At 39.8% G+C, this 20,307-nt stretch overlaps 1 protein-coding gene across 1 annotated transcript in view; it reads left to right on the top strand.

Moving 5' to 3' along the window:
• Window positions 1-20,307, top strand: part of si:dkeyp-72e1.9 (syntaxin-binding protein 4) — a 66,390-nt gene that overhangs the window by 21,488 nt on the left and 24,595 nt on the right. Inside the window, exons 2-6 of the mRNA XM_051074076.1 lie at window positions 5,089-5,162; window positions 10,847-10,942; window positions 15,136-15,205; window positions 15,308-15,382; window positions 19,164-19,243. Coding sequence (XP_050930033.1) covers window positions 5,089-5,162; window positions 10,847-10,942; window positions 15,136-15,205; window positions 15,308-15,382; window positions 19,164-19,243 — 395 coding nt within the window. The remainder of the gene's footprint in view (window positions 1-5,088; window positions 5,163-10,846; window positions 10,943-15,135; window positions 15,206-15,307; window positions 15,383-19,163; window positions 19,244-20,307) is intronic.

Genomic DNA, 20,307 nt, shown 5'->3' with positions numbered 1-20,307 from the left:
GGCATCTAAGCCCCTCCTGCTGTGTTACAATTCTCTTTGGCTCAACAAACAGTTGTTAGTGTAGTGGGGTGGCAGAGGAAATATTTCATGCCACATATTTCCTATTGTGTGTAAATGTCATTTACCTTTATGACTGTGTTATTTTCACACTGAGCTTTAGATGATCAGATTTTTTTTAATGTAAGTGTTAATAAAAAAAATCCCTGTAACAATGTTGAATAAACCTAAGTAAATACATTTTTTTTACAAACATGTAAAATATTCAACACACTTACTGCAACTGCGAATTATTAATAACAACAACAATAAGCTTCTAAAATGAACAGGTTTTGCTGAGAGTATTCCTCAGTGCTCATGTAACTTCCGCTCTTGGTTCATGCAACAATTAAATACTTGTTGTCCAACAGGTAGAGACAGCTGGCAGGTAGTCTGGATGAGGAATGAAAAACCTCGCCAAAATCATTTGCAGTCTCGGTGCTCTCTGTGCCCTTTTCTAATTTTTCGGCGACTTCAGTTATGTAAGAGATTAAACGTGTGGATGAAGGTGGAGATGTTTGGAACCGACAGCCTGGTTAACTGGAATTAGAGGCAGGCTGCCTGTGTAGACAGACCATCATGTGGCTGAAAGCTGAAGGCTGAAGGCTGGGGAAGCTCCGACCGACCGTCCGTCTCACCGGAGAAGCGGGCTCCATGTCAAGATGCCAACCTTTTCAGTCATGTATAAAGGAGCTGTCATCATTAGCAGGTAAAAATCAAACGGCGCGCGGTCTCTGAAGGTGTTTATGGACGGAACTCTCGGGTCGACGCCGCTGTTTTTTTTTTATACTTTAGATAAGTGTTGAATGTGTGTTGTTGTATATTAACGGCTTCTGTTTCTAGAAGAACAGGTGACATGGAGTGGTTACTGTTTGTGGCAAATCAAGGTTTAATTCAAGTGGGGCTCGTTGGCGCTCGCTCGCGCGCGCGCGGAGCGGTAAACTCGGTCGCTGGGTAGAGCGGTAAACACGGTGCAGCATGCTACTGTGTTTGGAAACGGAGGCGCTTTGTCAGAATGTGTTTAATGTGGGTGTGAAGAGGAACTAATGCCTAAACAACACTTAGGCTGAACAAAGTGTGTGTGTGTGTGTGTGTGTGTGTGTGTGTGTGTTTTCTGCTGTTATTTTGGTAACTGTATAAGATCGACCTCCCTCCATCTGTCGTCTGTCGCGCTCGTGCGCACGGAGAGCTCGTGGTCTTAGGTTTGCTTTTGCATTAGTGGCCATTCTATAGCTTAAAATGTAGTGTAATTATCCTTCAGCACAGTTCATCTGATTATGTAGCTGCCTACTAGTTCAGATGTAGGTTTGTCGACAAATCTAAATGAATGAATTCAGATCAGGAGTCAGGATAATACCAAATGAATTCTTAATAATGACGTCCTGTTGACCAAATACAGCTGTGAACAAGTGGGACCTTTCTCTAACATCTCCTCTTCTGCTGTTGAATTCTGTTTACTGTTTTGAGTTTTGTTTTGTTTTGTTTTTTAAAAACAATACTAACTTGTTTCCTTTCAAAAGAGACGGTGTGACGCACCTCTGGAGACTATTACAGTAAAAAACATTATAACAGATTTGATCTGGAGTCACTTGAGGAGTCATAGCAGGTTCTACTGTTGAACATTAATGATGAAGCAATATGAACTGATTGCCTCTTTAATGCTTTGTTTAAATCATCTTTACTAGTAGAAAATATGTAAAAAGCCAATATTCTCATACTCAGTACTCACCCAGTAGTCTAGTGTAGTTTTTTTTTGTAACTGAAACTTCAGGCTTCTTAATTATGTTAACCCTGTGACCGTCACTCAATATATTGAATGCTGAAATGGTTATAGGAACACCTGTAGCCTATAACACAACAAGGACAGGTGATTTCAGCTTATGATATCATTACTTAACGTTTTTTCTCTTTTTAAATAACACACAAAAACTTGTCGTACGTTAATGTCTAATCTTTGTGTCCTGAAAGTTTTCAGTTGGAGCTTAGTCTCCTACAGAGTGTTTCATGATGGAGGCATTTGGAATGTAGGAAGACCTAGGCCTTCACTGGTGTCCTACCTGAATTAACCCACCTCTTAATACTGTCATTATGATACAGAAACACAGTATAACAGAACTTTGCATCACAGACATGTAACCAGAATAAATTCCATTACTAAATCAATTCTATAAAAACCCAATTAACACAATTCAATAGGTCTCTGCTACTGCGAGAAATGCAATCAGGCAGACTCGACTTTCAGTGTTAGCCTCCATGACAATAGAAAAGGATTTATTGTTGGAACTGAGAGGCACAGATAAACCTCTACTACAGAGTCACTGAACTCTTCCTCCTCCTTCAGCCATTGTGGGTTAAAAAAAACAGCCACTAAATCTATACTAACATGTTTTAGCTTGCACTAGTAGCTATAGATGAGGTTTGCTAGCTCTGACCAGCACACGCTGTCTGACCATCCAATCAAAAGTCATGGAAATGCCGAAGCATCCATGAGGCAACAGCTTCATTGCTATTCATTTTAAATTACAGGGGCATGCACTGTTGATTCTGAAGGCCTTAAGGCAGATTTCTGCTACCCTAGCAACACGGGGCTGAAATCTGATTGGATAAAAACTCTAACATAAACAGACTGTATTGGAAGCAGCACAACCAAGAGGAAAGCTATCAGATGAAGAAAATAGACTATTGGGAACAATTTAATACATTATAGTATTAATTATAGTATTAATGGGAAAAAACATACATAAAATATAATTCAGTGATGGTGACAGTGTTAAGGCCCTTGGAGAGTTAGTATGTCAGGACAGACGCTGTTTTGTTGCACATCACACCTCTGATTCTGCTACACCAGCATGCCATCTAAAAGCATGCACTGGGACAACATTACACCAGCTTTATTTGACTCAGTGTAAACAAGCAAAGGTGGCATAATCAGAGGTCGCTTTAACGGCAATATAGCGGGATCTGTATTTATTCTGTTTTCTCTATTTAGAGGATTATACCACATTCTTTCATATACAGCTGCTTTTCCTAGTCCTGAAAGGGAGGCTGTCCAGGCGTTTTCCAGGAGGGAGAGGGAGAGAGAGAGAGAGAGAGAGAGAAACGTATCTCGAGTAAAGATCTCCAATGGAGATTCACATATACTGGGAAACTGTTAAGATTTAACATGCACATGAATGGAAGCAGGAGAGTGTCTCTGTCTTAAGAATATCTGAATTTGTGTTTCCACATCATTGGTAATATGAATAATGCTTCACTCTAATTTCTGTCCCCACATTTTATGAATAGTACATTCTGCTGCTGCTTTTATTCATAAGGACAGTGTTTTCATTTGAAGTTCAGCGTGTCCTCAATTAGCCTCATTGTTTCACTGATAGGAGGGAAGTGACAGGTTGTTACTGGTGAACCCTCTGCAGCTGAAATATTTATAACCCTTCTTGTCATTCGGGTGGCAAGCAAACGGGGAACTGCAAGTGTCATTGCTGAGAAGACATTGTTCCAGATTCCCAAAATGAACACAACAGTTTATTGAATTGACTAACAAAGTGTTGCTAATAATATTTACGGATAAGCAACTGCTTTATTTTATTCATCTCCAGTGTTTTACATTATCTTTTGTGGTGTGCAGTCATAGTAAATGGATGTTCTTTAATTGCTACTTGAGCCAATGTCAGATGGATTAGGAAAACTGGGCAGAAGCAGAGTGGTCTTGTGCAGTACTCTTACATAAGGCTACAATAATTTCTGCCAACCTCATCTACTAGAGATTACTGTACAGCGTGTGAGCTCTGACCAAGATGCTTTTTATTTTATTATTTTTTAAAATGTTTTGTCTCATTTAACTGTGGGTGACTGGAAAAAGCACTTTGTCCTCAGTGTTGCACCATTAAAAACAAATAGTCTTGATATCCCACAGACAGGATCAGCTGTGTTCATATATGCTACATAGTATGTGATCACATGCAGACATCATATTTGATGTATGTGAAGCAAAGAATCCCACACACGCTCTACATTTCTCAGGGGTTAATAAAACAAGATGCTGTGTGTTTGATGGTGAGTATTTTCGGTATGCTAAATGAACGCATCTGGGGGTGAGACCTGTCAGAGAGAAGACTGTCACTGCCTCTGCTGCACTATTTTAAAGTCTGCTGGTTCATTCTTGGGTGGATTGTTGACTGAGGTGGAAACTGCAGACACACAGACCAGCACTAAGATTCCTTTTCAACACTACTGAAACTGAATATATTTTCTTGAGTCAGAGCTCAGTGCTGGATTGCTCTTATGCTAAAAATGTACATGGAGGAGTCACATGCTTTGAATCTTTATCCATCAGTGTTGCATCCAGAGGTGTATATATGCAACTCCCAGCAAGTGATATGAGGCGGTGTCAACTGAACAGTGGTCTCACCAGTGACTGACTGTATTTGTCCAGGGACTGCATGAGCTATGTTACCATTTACTCCACACCGGCGCAACAAAAACTGTCAAGAGGATTGTAACTTGTGTCACTCAGCTACAGTTTCTTCCATTCACATGTTAGACTACCCACCCTACCTCCAGATTTTCAGTGTCAGCTGTTTATATAGAAAGAGAGGAAAAAAACACCCTTCAGCACAATTGTGTATCTGACATGGCACAATGATGAATGAGAAAACAGTTTTAGGTCGAGGTTAAAAGACTTTTTTGATGGTTACATGTACAGTATTTATTGATGTGCGGAAGACATTTATTTGTACAAGTAAATGTGTTTAGCGGATACCGGGGCACACTCCCTGTTTTCTGTGACTGGCATATGGAAATGTTCTGTAAAGTGCCTCCACATACCTCAGTATTCATAATGCTCAGTATTCACCTCAAACTCCAGTGAATTGCTTCTACACATGGAGAGTCATGGTCTGACTGCGTATCTTTACAACCAAAGGGCCTAGTCTGTGACAGAAAAACAAGAAAATCACATTTAACTGTCATAGTTAAGATTATGGTATACTTATCTTTTGTCTTTTTGTCTCTTTTGTCTGTCCCTCCCTCTCTTCATCCCTCTGTCTCTAACAGGACACTAATGGGTCCATATGGAGTAGATCGAGCTGTTCATTCCATGGAGTTTACAGACTGTGAGAATGGCCTGGGTAAGTCATTATTTTCTCTGCAGCATCCACTTCTGTCTTTTCATGGTTGGAAATGTCATATTTGTGTTTCATTAGTGACTTTCCAATTGTGACTTGCCCGGGCTCTTCCCCTTCAAAGATTTCTCAAAGCAAACATGTAGGAAACTTTGTTCCTGTATGTGCTCTGTCCTCTCTCTGCATTTCACTATAACTCTTTATACAGTTCATGGTCGTCAGGGGCTGGGGCTTATCCCAGCATTCATTAGGAGAGAGACAGGGTTCACTCTGAGCAGGTTGCCAGTCTGTCTTACAGCTAAAGGCCAGTTCTTTGTTGTGGTGTGAGGGTCCGTGCAGATGTCCACACAGGACACACCCTCACATCTAAAGTCTCTGACCATGCACCATCTTTTTTTGACTTTTCCTTCTTGTTGTCATTCAGCTAAATACAGTAAATACAGAGATCACCACGTTGTTTAGTAGTGCGCATGTGTGGAGCTGTAAGTCTGCAGCTGCAGCCATCCACATCTGTACCAAAGTATGATCAAAGCTTAATACACACACACACACACACACACACACACACACACACACACACACACACACACACACACAGACAAAACTTACTCCAATTCACCTGCATGTCTTTGAACTGTGGATGAAAACTGGAGCACACAGAGGAAACCCACACAGGTAGGAGTACAAGTAAATTCCACATAAAACACTTTACTCACAGTATAAACTGTGGAAGACATCTTTGGCAATTTGGCACAACTGAACAGATGTGTCGCGTCATACATATGTGTGTCATCCTCACAGTTAAAGTTAGACTGTAGTAGTATATTAGTAGTAGTTAGTAGTTAGACATATCCGTGCATCAGAAAATATAACAAATTACTTTAAAAAAATACAGATCATAGTATCTACTTTAAAAAGTTGCACAAGTCAAAACAAGACAACATGGCAGAATCTGGAGAGACAAGGTCGCACACACACACAGTTAAAGTTAAAGCAGCACCAATTATAGCTAAATATCAAAGCAGCAATGTTTTCAATAACAAGCATGTCTTCAGAACAACAGGGAGGGATGAAGCTCAGATGAAGATATGCTTTTTGTTAAAATGTTAATAACAGCTTTATAGCAAAATTTGGGCAGCAGAACAAGCTGTTGTAAAATTGTTATGGTGAATGTGTTAGCAAACGGTTGTTTATTTACAATAACACATAAAAACACATTTAAAAAACACATCATTCTTAGTGGTTTCATGACTACCAGAGACAGAGTCTTTTATTGTTTAATCATTGTTTTTGGTATGGTATTTCAGATGACATCTAGTCCAGATCCTTTAAAATCTGCTCTGCTTTTATTCTGAAAGGCAGGGCCAACTGAAGTCTGATTCTTAGCAGAGGAATGTATCTAGATATTTCCATGAAGTTTCTCTCCTGGTGTCAGCTCTAGACTAAATTTATGGCTACACTGAAACCTCCACATAACATTATTTGAGATGACAAATGTCCCCACTAATGTTGTTTCAGGATATTTTGTCCTCCTGGTACTGTGCCTACATTAATTCATAGCAGCTAATTTTGTTAGTGTGTAGTTTGCTATTCTGCTTGTTGGAGATATTGGGTGTGGCAACTCTCCTATATTAGATGAATCAATCATAACAGTTATTTTATCTTATTAAAGTGCACATCATGTTGTTCAGTTTAAATCAAACAGTGCAAAGCCTTACTCCATCATCCTCCACTATCTGGCTATGAAGCCTGATTTTGAACAGCTGAAATGATATAAGTCCTACTTTTAAAGGGATTTTCTCTGCAGAGTAGGTATCCTTGTATCAGTGTTTTTGCCTGAGAGGGGAAGTAGGTCATGTGGCAAAGCCCTAACCCACTTAACTCAGCTGGGTTAAGAATGCAGGAGCTGCTGTTGTTTTTATCCTTGCTTCACTTCCACAACACAACTGTGGTGGAGCTTGTGCCCGAACATGCAATTACAGTAAAACTAAAATATCCTGCTGAAGAGGTGCTGCACATAACAGGAGATATGTTTATAATCACACAGTCCTCTCAAAACTAAATTGTTGCTTATTGTGAATGTATCCAGAATGATTAAAACAACTGATACAGTGAGTATAGTATAATATATATATATATATATATATATATATATATATATATATATGACATGACATTTCTACTGTATACAAATGCTCGTGCTTGTCATCATGATGTGCAATATTTAGCACAACGAATTTTGAATAGAGTTTGTTCTAATTGCAGTGACAGACATATACTATTAATATAATAATATAATATAGGTCAATGAGGCTGTATAGATATGAATACATTATGTAACTTATAAACTCTAGTCATAATGACACAATGTACATTACAGAGTACTTTGTAAATGACTAGAATTAGTTTTGTTAACAGGTGCTGGCAGCCAATTTATATACAAGGTGTTATTATTCAATAGTAACTTATAACACATTAATGTCTTAATAATGAGCTTATATCCATGTGATCAGTGTGAATATTGAGCATTCTGAAATCTCTGTGGAGCATGTGAGGAGAGAGCTGGAGGAAGGGTTGAAGGTGTGTGTGTGTGTGTGTGTGTGTGTGTGTGTGTGTGTGTGTGTGTGTGTGGACCCACAGTACTAATAGCAGCACACGTGTGAGAAGCAAATCAGCTTATTGTTGCTGAGCATGTTCAAGTGCACACTGTTCCAATACATAAAGCCTAAAGACCCCCCTTCTGTACACCTGAAGCTTCCACAGCATCAGGTACGCTGTAGCAAACACTCTGCTGTCTTACACTGAACACAGCACTAATGTGCTAATGTCTTTGTTAATGCAGCTGAAAGCTGTACCACCTCAGCATGTGAGTGGGAGGTAGTTTCCATCATCCTTGTCACAGTTTATTTTGTCGACGTGTTGGTAGAATCTGCAAAAGTGCTACTGCTTTAAAGAAACAGTTTTTCAGTCCTCAGATGTCCAAATGGCTCTGTGTGATTCAATAAAATGTTATTTATTATGTTCTTCTGTCATCTGGGGTAAACCATGTTAAGAAGAAACTGAGTCTTTTTCATCACTTTGAATTGTGTGATCTTTACAAGATCTGTTGGGACACTTAATCCCTGGGTAGCAAACATGCCCTCGACACATTACAAGCAGGAAATAATTTGGAAAACAAAATATGAAGCTGAATAAGAAGAGAGGAGAAGTATGGCTTTTGTAGTTGCTCCAACTGCTTATGCATTAGAATGATGTTTTTCTTATCTGATGATAGGCGAGGGGAGGAGAACGCTTTGAGGCTGAACAGAAGAACAAGAGACTGTTTTCCTCAGAGGAGAGTAAGAAAGGAGGAAGGACTGAGACGAAGAACAATATAACCCCATTCTTCCAACAGGCGATAATTAACATGCGCCCCTTCACTCCAGACCCAATTAGTGTTACCATTTTGTCTCTGTGGTTACAGGCCAGCAGCAGCCTTAAGCTAAAGAAGCCCTGATCTAATAGTTAAATTAGGTAGACTGTACCAGCTAGGCTTCAGTGATTTCACTGTATGTACTTCAAGTACAGTGATGGAAAATGGATTTAGGGGAATCTGAAGGATTGTCAGAGATGCAGAAACTCTCCGGTTTAAGTGTGTTCTGTTCAGTGTGTGCAGGAATATTTTAGGCGAATGATCAATGAAGGTTGATCTGCTCATACAGACTTTAAATCACTCTGTTTGTCCATCAGCTGAATGGTGTAGATGCCACAGCAGCTGCAGGAATGTGTGCTGCACTTTCAGCTGACCAACTGACCCCACACCTCTCTAAAACAGCTGCAACAAGAACTGAACATTATAACATTAACAATAGAAGGATTGTTGACCTAATAAACTGGAACCTGAGTGTATTTTCTAATGCAATTAATCAACAGATAAATGTATGTACATACTTTAGCAGTTTATAGTAGACCTATTTTAAACCAAAACTGGGTTTATATTTGATATAACAGCTGTGCAGTCGTTGGCTCTCATCCCTTGATATGACCACAACTACAGGCCATATTATTCTTTCATTATGTAACTTATCATTTCTTTGCAAAATCTCCACTGGCAGCTGAAACTTAAGCTGACCAATCACAGTTGGTTCAGTCCAGTTCTGAGGAGTTGCATGTCAGCTGTGGAGCGTATGCATGAAGCCACTGTAACTACACTGTAACCACTAATGCACAACTGTAACACCCCCACCCCAAGTGAGCAGTGTACATAAGGATTTTGTGTATCAGTATATTTTTCAAATAAATATTGGATCAGGGAAAAACATGGTCAGGACCTCCTGAAGGGAACTGGTACCACTTACACCTGTAACCCAGAAGCTGGTTGGGATGTTGAGGATTGAGGATTGAGGTCAGTACAGTAATGGTAAATGGTAAATGGACTGCACTTATATAGTGCTTTTCTAGTCATGTCGACCACTCAAAGTGCTTTACACTACCTGTCACATTCACCCATTCACACACACATTCATCCAGTGTTTGTTCTGTCAGTACAGAGCACTCTAAGCACACGCACACACATTCACACACCAGTGGTTTTGCCATCAGGGGTAATTTAGGAATCAGTATCTTACCTGAGGATACTTCGGTATGTGGACTGGAGGAGCTGGAGATGGGCCCACTGACTCTGATTAATGAGCGACCTGCTCTACTTCCTGAGCTACAGTCTCCCTTGCATGTGTTATCTACGATCCACAAAGACCTTTTGCCATTTGACACCAATCTAAGAAGCCACGCAGGGCAATGACCAATGTCAGTATTCCTTGTTTGTTCTGTAGTTTATACATCAATACATACAACACAACAGTAAATTAAAGATGGAGAAAAAGGGAATGCAAAAAGGTGTTTCATCAACATAAACTAAACCCAAAACTAGACTCCTAAACCTAGCCTTTAATTCATTCTAACCAGTAGATTGTGCTGTCAGATATTAGCTACAGTACAGCTGGGGTCACTTCACTGTTATTACACACCTGTCTTTAGAACAAAACCTAGTGTTAATAATCTACCACATATAGTAAATAAACATTTTGACCATGTAACTCAAAATTGAAATAAATTTCCCCAATCTCAGAGGACCTAACACTTGTTTAGTGAATGAGCACAGTCCTGGTCCTTGAAGTCAAAGAATGACCGCAGAGCTGACTTATGTGACCCTCGTATTCCTCTTCTGTCAGCAGTATGCCAATAAAATGGCAGCTGCTGACAAATGACCTTACCCTCACCTCCCTGAGATCACAATATTCAAAATTCCATCTGGACCAAGTTATCATTATTCATTTATGTACACTAATTAGCATTTGTTCCATTTGGACTTCACCAGCTTTTTATTGTGGAAATACTGTTTGTATAAATAGTGATACAGACATGAAGTAGTGCAGTGGTGACTTATAGGTGAAATAAATCTCGCTGAGCTGTTAGTTAATGCTATGATACAGTACATATCAATGAAATGGTACCTAGATAGTAAGTTGACTGTTGTACATGTATTTTTCTTGCTGTGTGGATCTTTATTAAATTATTCTTTATTCAATTAAATCTTGAAACTTTACAGTGAGATTCAAATGTTCTCCCTATGACCAATAAGCAAGAAGAGAATCTTCTGTCTTTATAATCACAGTCATCAGTCTATAAAGTGATTTCTCGTCTTCCAACAGGAATTAAAGTCATCGGTGGAGTGAAGGAGCAAACTGGAGAGGAGTTTGGAGTCTACGTGAAACGGATTTTACCAGGAGGCCTTGCTTCAAGTGATGGTAAATGCTGTACCCTCTGAGTGTATGTTGTCCTGTCATGATGTTGTCCTGGGATCTTGGGAGTTTGGAGCCCAGGTCCACAGCTTTGGCTCTTTTTATCGTGTCCCTCGGGACATTTCTGAGCAGTTTTTGTGGTGTGGTGGGAACATTGTCCTGCTGGGGGAGGCTCCTGACATTGGAGAGTGTTGTTGCCATTGGAGGGGTGTGTATTTAGGTGAGTGGTATGTGACAAAGTAACATCCAAATGAATGTCAGGACCAAAGGTTCCTCAGTAGAACATTGTGTTGTAATGAGATGATTGATGTTATTCACTTCATCCACCAGTGGTCATAATGTTATGGCTGATCAGTGTATATATATATATATTTTTTTTTTTTTTAAATTATTTTATTTATTTACCGTCTTGAGGTCGTCTTTCACCCTCTCGAGATGATCCCAAGAACCAGCTGTGTAAACAATGTCTGTCTATGAATGACTGAGTGTCACCTTTTCCTTTTTTTCCTCTAACCCCCTAAACACTAAGTGAGTATTCCTGTCACTGTGGGAGAAACTCATGAGATTACTCCTGTAAACAGATAACAATTTGCCAAATACAACAGCCTACTTAGTAAGTATTACTGGCTGTTTCAGTCATACAGTATTAGACTGGACTGGAGCTGCTGTGAAACATTAAAAGTCAGGAAATATAAACATTAATTTGCGTTTTGTTCAGTTTGGTCAGCAGGAATAAATGAGGCTAGCAGCTATTTGTATAATTTTCCATTTCCTTCCATATTTTAGAACAGGGGTGTCCAAACTACGGCCCGCGGGCCAACTGCGGCCCGCGAGGCAGTTTTTATTGGCCCGCAGCAAATTCTGAAAATATAATTGAATATGGCCCGCACAAGAAGCTTGAGCTCAGCTCTGTTGCACTTCTCAGTTTCAACACTAGATGGAGCCAGCCAAGGAAACGGTGCTTCTCCACTAAACAAAATTCCGGTAAGCGAAGAAAAACTTTTACCGTTAGTCAGCAGAAATGGCAGCAGTACCGAAGAAACGCAAAGTAGCAAGTGAGTGTAGAAGATTTCAAACACGGTGGGAAAATGAATATTTCTTCAAAGAAATCAACGGCTGTTGCTGTGATGAAAGAGTATAATGTCCGTCGCCACTATGAGACCAAGCATCAGAGCTACGCATCGTACACCGGTGCCGAACGAACACAAAAATTCAAGCAAATGGCAGCTAGCCTGCAAGCTCAACAACAGTTTTTTTTCGTGCTAACAAAGTACAGGAAAACGCCACAGCAGCAAGCTATGAAGTCGCTAAACTTATTGCCCAGCACGGCAAACCGTTCTCAGACGGTGACTTCATAAAGCAGTGCCTCATCAAAGTCGACCTTTCTGCTAAAAAGGAGAAATATGTGTCTGTGATTGCATCTCTCGTGACAGAATTCAACCAGCGTTTCCAAGATTTTTCTGTCAATGAAAAACAAATCAAGCTGTTCTCAACCCCCTTCCTGGTGGATGCAGAAGAAGTGGAAGAAAGTCTGCAGTTAGAACTGATTGAAATGCAATGTGATGATTCTCTGAAGAGTCAACATCAGCTTCTCTCCCTCCCTGACTTCTATCAGAGTTTGGATAATGCCAAGTTTCCTCTGATGAGACGCCATGCAAAGAGAATGATGAGCCTGTTCGGCTCAACATTTTCTCTGTTAAATCAGAACAAAAGCAGACTGAGAACCAGAATGACTGATAGCCATCTCTGTGAAGTCCTTCGTGTCTCAACCACCAAACTTTCTCCTGACATGTCAGCCATCCTTCAATCCAGAGGACAGCATCACTGCTCCCACTGAGTGCAATGTTCTTCACATTATAGGTAAGTTAGAAATACACACAGTATTCATGTATCAATATGTCACCTCTAATGTGTGGCCCGGGCCATGGTTTATTTTTACGTATTTGGCCCTCACTAAAAAAAACTTTGGACACCCCTGTTTTAGAAGAACGCCTTAAAAAATCACATGAAACCAAATACAACATTTTCATTTATTTTACCTGTGCAAAAACCTTGATGCAATCCTGTAATACACCAGGACACATGCTCGTGTGAATGTTTAGTGTTTGAACATTGGCAACCATTCTTTAAATGTAAATATCCTCCTACACTGTGTATCTCTTTTAAACATCAACATCATTACAGAATTACAAGTAGCAGAGAGGTGGGTGTTAGACACAGATGACATGGTGACAGACTGATGACCTCTGGACTGATAGATAGAAGTATTTTTGGAGCTTCTCTCATGTGCGTATGACAACATGAATAAAACACACCACAGCACTGTCACGGCCTACTTTCTCTGTGCCATAAATGATAGATATAGGGCACAGATTTTGGGATGAAACAGAGAACTCCCTGCACTTAAAACCTTCATGGCTTTTGTTTGTGAGATTCTTTTGTTACATTTATAGTGAAGTTCAAGTTATGCATTCAGTGTTTACAGGAGAAAAGAAAACACCAGCCGAACTATTTTTTTATTAAAGCTTCCTCAACCTGCCTAGAACACCACAGATGCTTGACTTTAATATCCAATACTTTAATATTGCTGTCTCATTTAGCTGCTTGTATGAGAGTCAAAGACTCTGCTTTGCCGTCCCTGTGTCAACCTGCTCCTGACTCACCAAAGTGACGTCTCTGCTGCAGTTAGAATCGCTGGAAACTTTTTACAAAGCAACCTACATCACCTCCTCTCACTGACTGAGATTGCATATATAATCAACTATTAATCCAGCAACACTTTCTCATAACCCGTGTAAGGTTACATTACTGATGAGCGGGTTAGTCTTGAAACACCTCACACACATTTAACTGGAGTTTTTCCATAGATTTCCATAACTTTCCTGATTTCAGACTGAATTGTAATACACTGTTTTTGGCATCTATTACTCATCATATCACCAGAGAGGGAGATGAAGGAAGTTACTACAGGCCATACTATAGTATATACTGTATATTTAGATAATATTACTGTACCCAAAAGCCTTGGCTGGCATTGGCATTGAGAAGAATCCAGTAGAGGCAGGAATCAGATAGGCAGAGAAATTCATTTCAGAAAGCTTTGTGTTTACAGTTTAGAACCATAGCTGCTGAACTGAACCAGAATTTAAAAGTGTGTAGACCTAAGGTGGTGAGCATGTCACCTTAGGAGTCGTAGTTAATGTCTGTATTATAAAGTAATTTAAATACACTGACTTGTACCTTTTTTATCAAAAAAGCTGATTTTCTTACACAGTTCTTAATCTTTTGTGCTGATGATTGAACTTTGAGAGAGTCATGTTATAGGACTCCAACTGTCAGTCTTATAACATTATCTGTCTTTTATGTCTTGAACTAGATGTGCCCATAGCTCCTCCCACGTCATAACGATAGATTACACAGTTTGATAATAGTTTGAAGACAGAGTTGGATGAAGTCCCCGGTGTGCATTGTCTGGTTTGGTGGACGGATACACGTCAGTGTTGTTTGTCTGTTGTTTATCACAGCAGTGCTCTCGGCAGGAGGGAGCCTCCCTTGCTGATGTCTGCTGTACACTGTAGACCAAAATCCATAGTCAGAAACTAGGCAGCATTAGCATACTATATGGTCTGTCACAGCATGTTTAAGCCTAGGATAATTTTCAATGCCTGTTCTGTGATGGACCTTTAGCAGACATAAAACTCAACAATAAAATACATATAGGACAGCACTAAATACACAACCAATAACAATATATACACCCATTAAATACACACATTAAAACACAAAACTTTACAGACACAAACACTTTCAAACAAAACAATGAAATATCAGACCTCATGACCACGTGACTGATCCCTGAGTGTGAAGTGATCTGTGTAATGATCCATTTTCAGTGTCACCTGTTTATTCGCTGAACAGACAAAGCTGTTTGTCCAAATATAGACTATACATATAAATACAGATTTACATACAAACTACAGTCTTTCTGAAAGGAATCTGGACATCACCAGTGTTGGTCTGAGTGTCTTGTTGATACCTGATGACTGATTCCTTTGTCTCCAATGCTGCACAGCTTTAAGCCCTACAGAAGAAAATGGAGATGTTTCCCATTACTACACTGTTCTTCTCACATACTGTAGAGCTGATACCTCCACAGTACACAGGGCATCATCATCTGACCTTTCTTTGACCTCTGATAGGAAACCTGATGCCAGGGGACCAGATCTTGGAGGTGAACGGGGACAGTCTAGTAGGAGTCACAAGTGAAAGGTAATCGTACTGCACCTCGTCTTTGTTTGAACCCCGTGAGTGATGGAGATGGTAATGTAACAACAATGTAAATGTGTTTTTGTGTCTCTGTTTGTTTCACAGAGCTGTGGATATCTTGAGAGCCGCCTCTGCAACCAATCACATGCGCCTTCTCATAGCCAGAGATGAGGAAGCAAAGTAAGCAGACATCTGTATATACTGTACTGTACACTCATTCACTGATGTGGAGGCAAAACAGACCAACCACATGACTTTGTGATAGTACAGCTGTGATTTTAGCATGAATTAAAAAGTTCAGCTTCTGCCAAATCCATCTGCTAAACATCGGAACCACGGGAAGCGATCTGTATATGCAGGATCATTTGGTATCCTTGGTAACCATTAAAAAGCAGTTAAAAGAGAGGTGTGTTAAGGTGCATTTCCATTCACTGAATATTAGGAGTCACCACATCAAGATAAACAGTTGGTGGAGCTAATTCTTCAGTCAGTGACATTAAACCACTGCAGAAGAAGAGCACACCACTTGATGTATTAAAAGAGTTCCAGTCTTACATGTGGAAAACATGATGAAAATCTGATATTTCTGATTTATTTATTTTTATTATTATTTTTTTTAAATAAAATTTGTGCTCAGTTTTTTAGGATGTGCATAAAAACAGGAAAACACACATGGTAACTGTGTCCCCACAGTAATATGTAGCAAGATGCCTTTTTTCATCGGTTTCTACTTGTCCATTATTGGTCATGACAAATGAGGTCCAGTTGCAGTCTTGACTGATGAACTCAGACTCTCAGTTATTTGCTTTTGAATTCTCAGTGACACAGAGAACAGAGAACATAAACGCATCAGTTAGAGTTAGACTGCTTAGTAATGATTGGTCCATACACACTGAAGATGCAGGAAGACATCTCAGAAACTGTCTAATGATACTGGTCACTGACTAGTGAATAACAAAGTGAATAAATCAACTCAAAAACTTGTATACAACACATGTAATACATGAATACTAGTGTTACTGATGACAGATGCTGGTAGTGTTGGTGTTGAACCAGCTCTCTAATCATACCACAGGCACTCTGGGTTCTTCTTCTTCCCTTCAAATCCTCTTCAGACAACATGATCCTTAACTGTAAGGTGACAAAGCTAGTGGTGGTGGTTTTGCATATTTAAATGAGCAAGACTGTTGCACATGAACATGCCGTGTTCTGCACGTAAATCCTCAGAGAAGAGAGTCTGACACAGGCAGGATTTACACCTCAGCTGTTCGAGAGGATACATGTCAGGAATTCAAAGTCAATAATGGTAATAGCAATGTGACACAGCCATGAGTAACAGACTGTGGATTTAGCAGGCAGTAGGAACATGTACAGCTGCATAAGTGTGAATGTAGTGTAATTTCAAGGTGAGTATTACTCTCATATAGCAATGTATTCTCACAAAGTGGTGTCAGTGAGGTAACCTGAGCCCACGCCCCCCCACTGCCCTTCCTTGTCTTTGTGTTGCATGCAGAGGAGTGACAGCAGACTCAGGGAGGGGAAAGAGCTTAACCTAGGACAGTGTTCCTGACGAGATGAGCCATGTGTGTTAATCTGCGCTCCGTGCTTTAACTACCCCGCAGCCCAGAGCAGAGGAGCTGGAGGGGATGAGAGTGGTCGACAGGAGAGGAGGAGGAGGGGTTGGGGATTATGCCCGTCTGTCTGTAAAAACAAGTCAAAACTAGCTTAGCACTCACCACATGCTTACCAGCTGTGAGAGCCTTGGAAAGTATTATGATAACATGAAATCACTGCCTTACAATTATCATGACCTCAGCAAGGTTTTACTTATCAAATGTAAACTCGGTGGGTGATTAGTCTTTTTTTTTTTTCAAGGGTTTGGTCATGAAGGTGATACTTCTCGCTCAAGTATATAAGCTACAATATAGTAAAAAAAAAAGAAAAAAAAGAAAGGCTGCAGGCTCCATCTGCTACTTCAGCACCACGGACAGAGCCAGGGATTTATCAATACTCAGCACAGTCAGGCTTTCAGAGCCTTGATTTGGGGTATTTTGGTAATAAGTCATAGATATAATCCCATAGTTGTGAAATACAGTGACTCAGAGTTTATGAGAGCATGAATAGTGAAAGCAGCTGTCGAGCAGAGATGTATGTTTTTTCTGTTCTCAGTATTACGACACAAATATGATGCTATACAGAGCGTCAGACTGGTTTGTGTGGTACAACTCATGGTACAAAAATGCCATACCTGAATGCATAGTGTGCTCTGCTGTCTACACAATCAGTGCTGTAGTGGTTAACCCTTGTGCTATAAACCACAGCACAGTCACTTGTCACAGATTCATATATCTGAATACATGCCATGTGCATGTGATGCAGATTTCTGCTGTAGAGGGTGGTAATACGTTTAATAAATGATCAGTAATCACTGCTATTTGCTCTGAGATGGCATGTTTGTTTGTTAGGCCTCTTAGCCCCAGTGAAACAGCAATTATAGTGTTACCTCCCTCAGCCATGTTATCAGGAGGTGGAGGATAAGGGAACAATGAATAAGCAACAACGGAAATGGAAACCCAAGTTTTTACCAACTGAGCTGCAAACTTCCATTTCCAACCCATTATGTCACCACTAGCTGAAACGACCCATGAGCTAATGAGGCCAAGAGCTATTATATGATGGGTGATGTTAACTAGTTGCCCCAAATCACATGTGATTTAATAAAATTATGTATACACCCCCGAGTTCAACATGATTCAATGAAAATATTCTAACATATTGCAGGAATTCAAATAAAGACAAATGTATTATTTTGTTTCTGTGGGTCATGAAGGACACACACAATGTATGCTGAGGAGAAAGATTAAATGTACAAAAACACTTTTTACATTTAGTTATAATGAAAACTCCACAGGATACCCTTTTAGGTTGGATTCCACGTTTTATTAGGCAGGTTAATGCCAGAGGATTCAATATGATATGATTATAGGAACATGAACATATGTCATAGACTTATGTAAGTGAGTTCAAATACAAAAAATAAAATAAAAGAAAAAGAAATGCTGGGATGGTAGAGGGAGAAATAAATTGACACAACCAGCACGTCAGGATCAGCAACAACAGCATCACGATCAAAGAATGAGTGTGACAGTTTGTCAGATTATGAAGGCTGCTTCGTTCTTATTATTATTTCCATTTCCAGTCCTGCCGGTGGAACCTTTAACCCAATCATCTGTTGCTAACGGTTATGAAAGAGGTGCAGCCTGAGGTCGTCTTTTTGTGTTGTCCAAGAACAATTTACCAAGGATCCAATGTGACCGCTTATCATAATCTGCTTAGAAACACCAAATTCAAATCATCATCCACAGGGGATATGGTATTGTTGTGTTGTAGATGGTAATATTCTCGCAAAAACAGGACGCAGACACACCGCTTCCAGTCCGTGTGTATTCTGAGATGAGCAAAACAGTTTCTAATTTTGTTGAGGTCTTCAGCATGTTTTTGAAATGTCAGTAGGATTAACTCATCTTATCTGACTGACACAGGGTGTTGGTGAGTGACCTGTGTACAGGTGTATGAACTGTTCATGAAAACATTACTTTCCAATGATCACATTTACCTTATGTACATAACTTGATATTGGTATTAAATTAACAGCACAGTTAATGGAAAGATTTCCATAAGAATGACAACAACAACATTACTCTCTCCTCTCTCCATTTCCTTTAATAAGAAGGTGTTCATGTTTGTTTTTAAAAACCTGGTCAGTTGAAAAAGACAGTGAAAAAGACAGTGGTCAAGTTAATACAATCTTCAGTGATATTCATCTTCACAGAGTAAAGTGAAAGACAATGATGGTTAAACCTCTCACTTGTTTTGTCAGGTGTAGTGAGGAAGTCATTTCATCAATCCAGCAGAACCAGCCAGCAATATTCTTAACATTTTCTTTTTATTTTTTGAAAAGGAGAGAATTTGCTGAGCTGCTGGAGAAATATGGATCCAATGGAAGCACAGGATCAACACGCAACTCTCCCATCCAGCAAGGTAGGCAAGTCACTGCTTAGTCCTTTGTATGGAGCATTCCACATTCATTTTTTTTTTTTAATTTTCACAAGCACTAACTGTCATTTAATGTGGGCTGACCTGCCAGATGGACAGATGTGAAAGTGATGTCATGTGTACAGAATAGACCAACACTTTAAAATTACATTACAGACATAAATAAACATGTATGAAGTATTAAGGAATCAAGCAACTTCCCGATGTTGCCAAATGACCTTTCTATATTTGATAGAGTACTAAGCCTACAGGGTAGATGGAGTAAGTGGGCCTTTAAAAATGGCTTATGACAGTGCACTTGTCCATTACACAATTGCCAACATCTGTTTCGGCTGGGAAGGAGGCAGCCAGCTGGTACAGATTTGTTAAAACAGGGTTTCAGCACGTGAGCAGTCGTGTGTGCTCTGTGCAACGGATGGTGATGATACATCACGGTCCAACTCTGGAATGAGGAGACATGGATTTAAGGCCACCCGTCTGATATAAAGCTAAAATATGACATGTTTTTAGTATGGTAAAACACTAAAACTGATGACTTGATGATAACAAAAATTATAGAGCTGCAGAAATCCGGGTACAAGCATGTAATGGCAGATTTCTGTTTGAAGCATTTTCAACTCGTGTTATGAAAGAATCCATAGCATCCCTGTAGCTGCAGCATGAATAACCTCCCCACTATGTGACTTACCTTTGATTCTGAGGACAGGAAAGAAGCAGATGTCTACCCAAGGCAATGGACAAAAAAAAAAAAAAAAAAGAAAAGAAAAAAACTCGGGGGGATATTTGGGCTGCTTGGCAGTTGGTTTGGTCAGCATATTGGGTATTATTTGGTGCTTAGAGTCGCTCAGGCTTAATAAAGGTTTGACAGGACGATACATGTTTCTCAGTGGAGAGACAGTGCTACTGGAGCCATCTGTAGCAGAGAACTGATCAGAGCTTCTATTTTAGCATGTCTGAAATGAGTGGAAAGTTTATTTCCTGCACTACTCCTCTTACAGAACACACATCAACAGACCGTCATGTTTGCTTACTCCCATTTATTTAGATAA

The sequence above is a fragment of the Lates calcarifer genome, linkage group LG11, assembly GCF_001640805.2.
Source record: "Lates calcarifer isolate ASB-BC8 linkage group LG11, TLL_Latcal_v3, whole genome shotgun sequence".
Classification (NCBI taxonomy): domain Eukaryota; kingdom Metazoa; phylum Chordata; class Actinopteri; family Centropomidae; genus Lates; species Lates calcarifer.
This window is presented reverse-complemented; position numbering and strand designations above follow the sequence as displayed.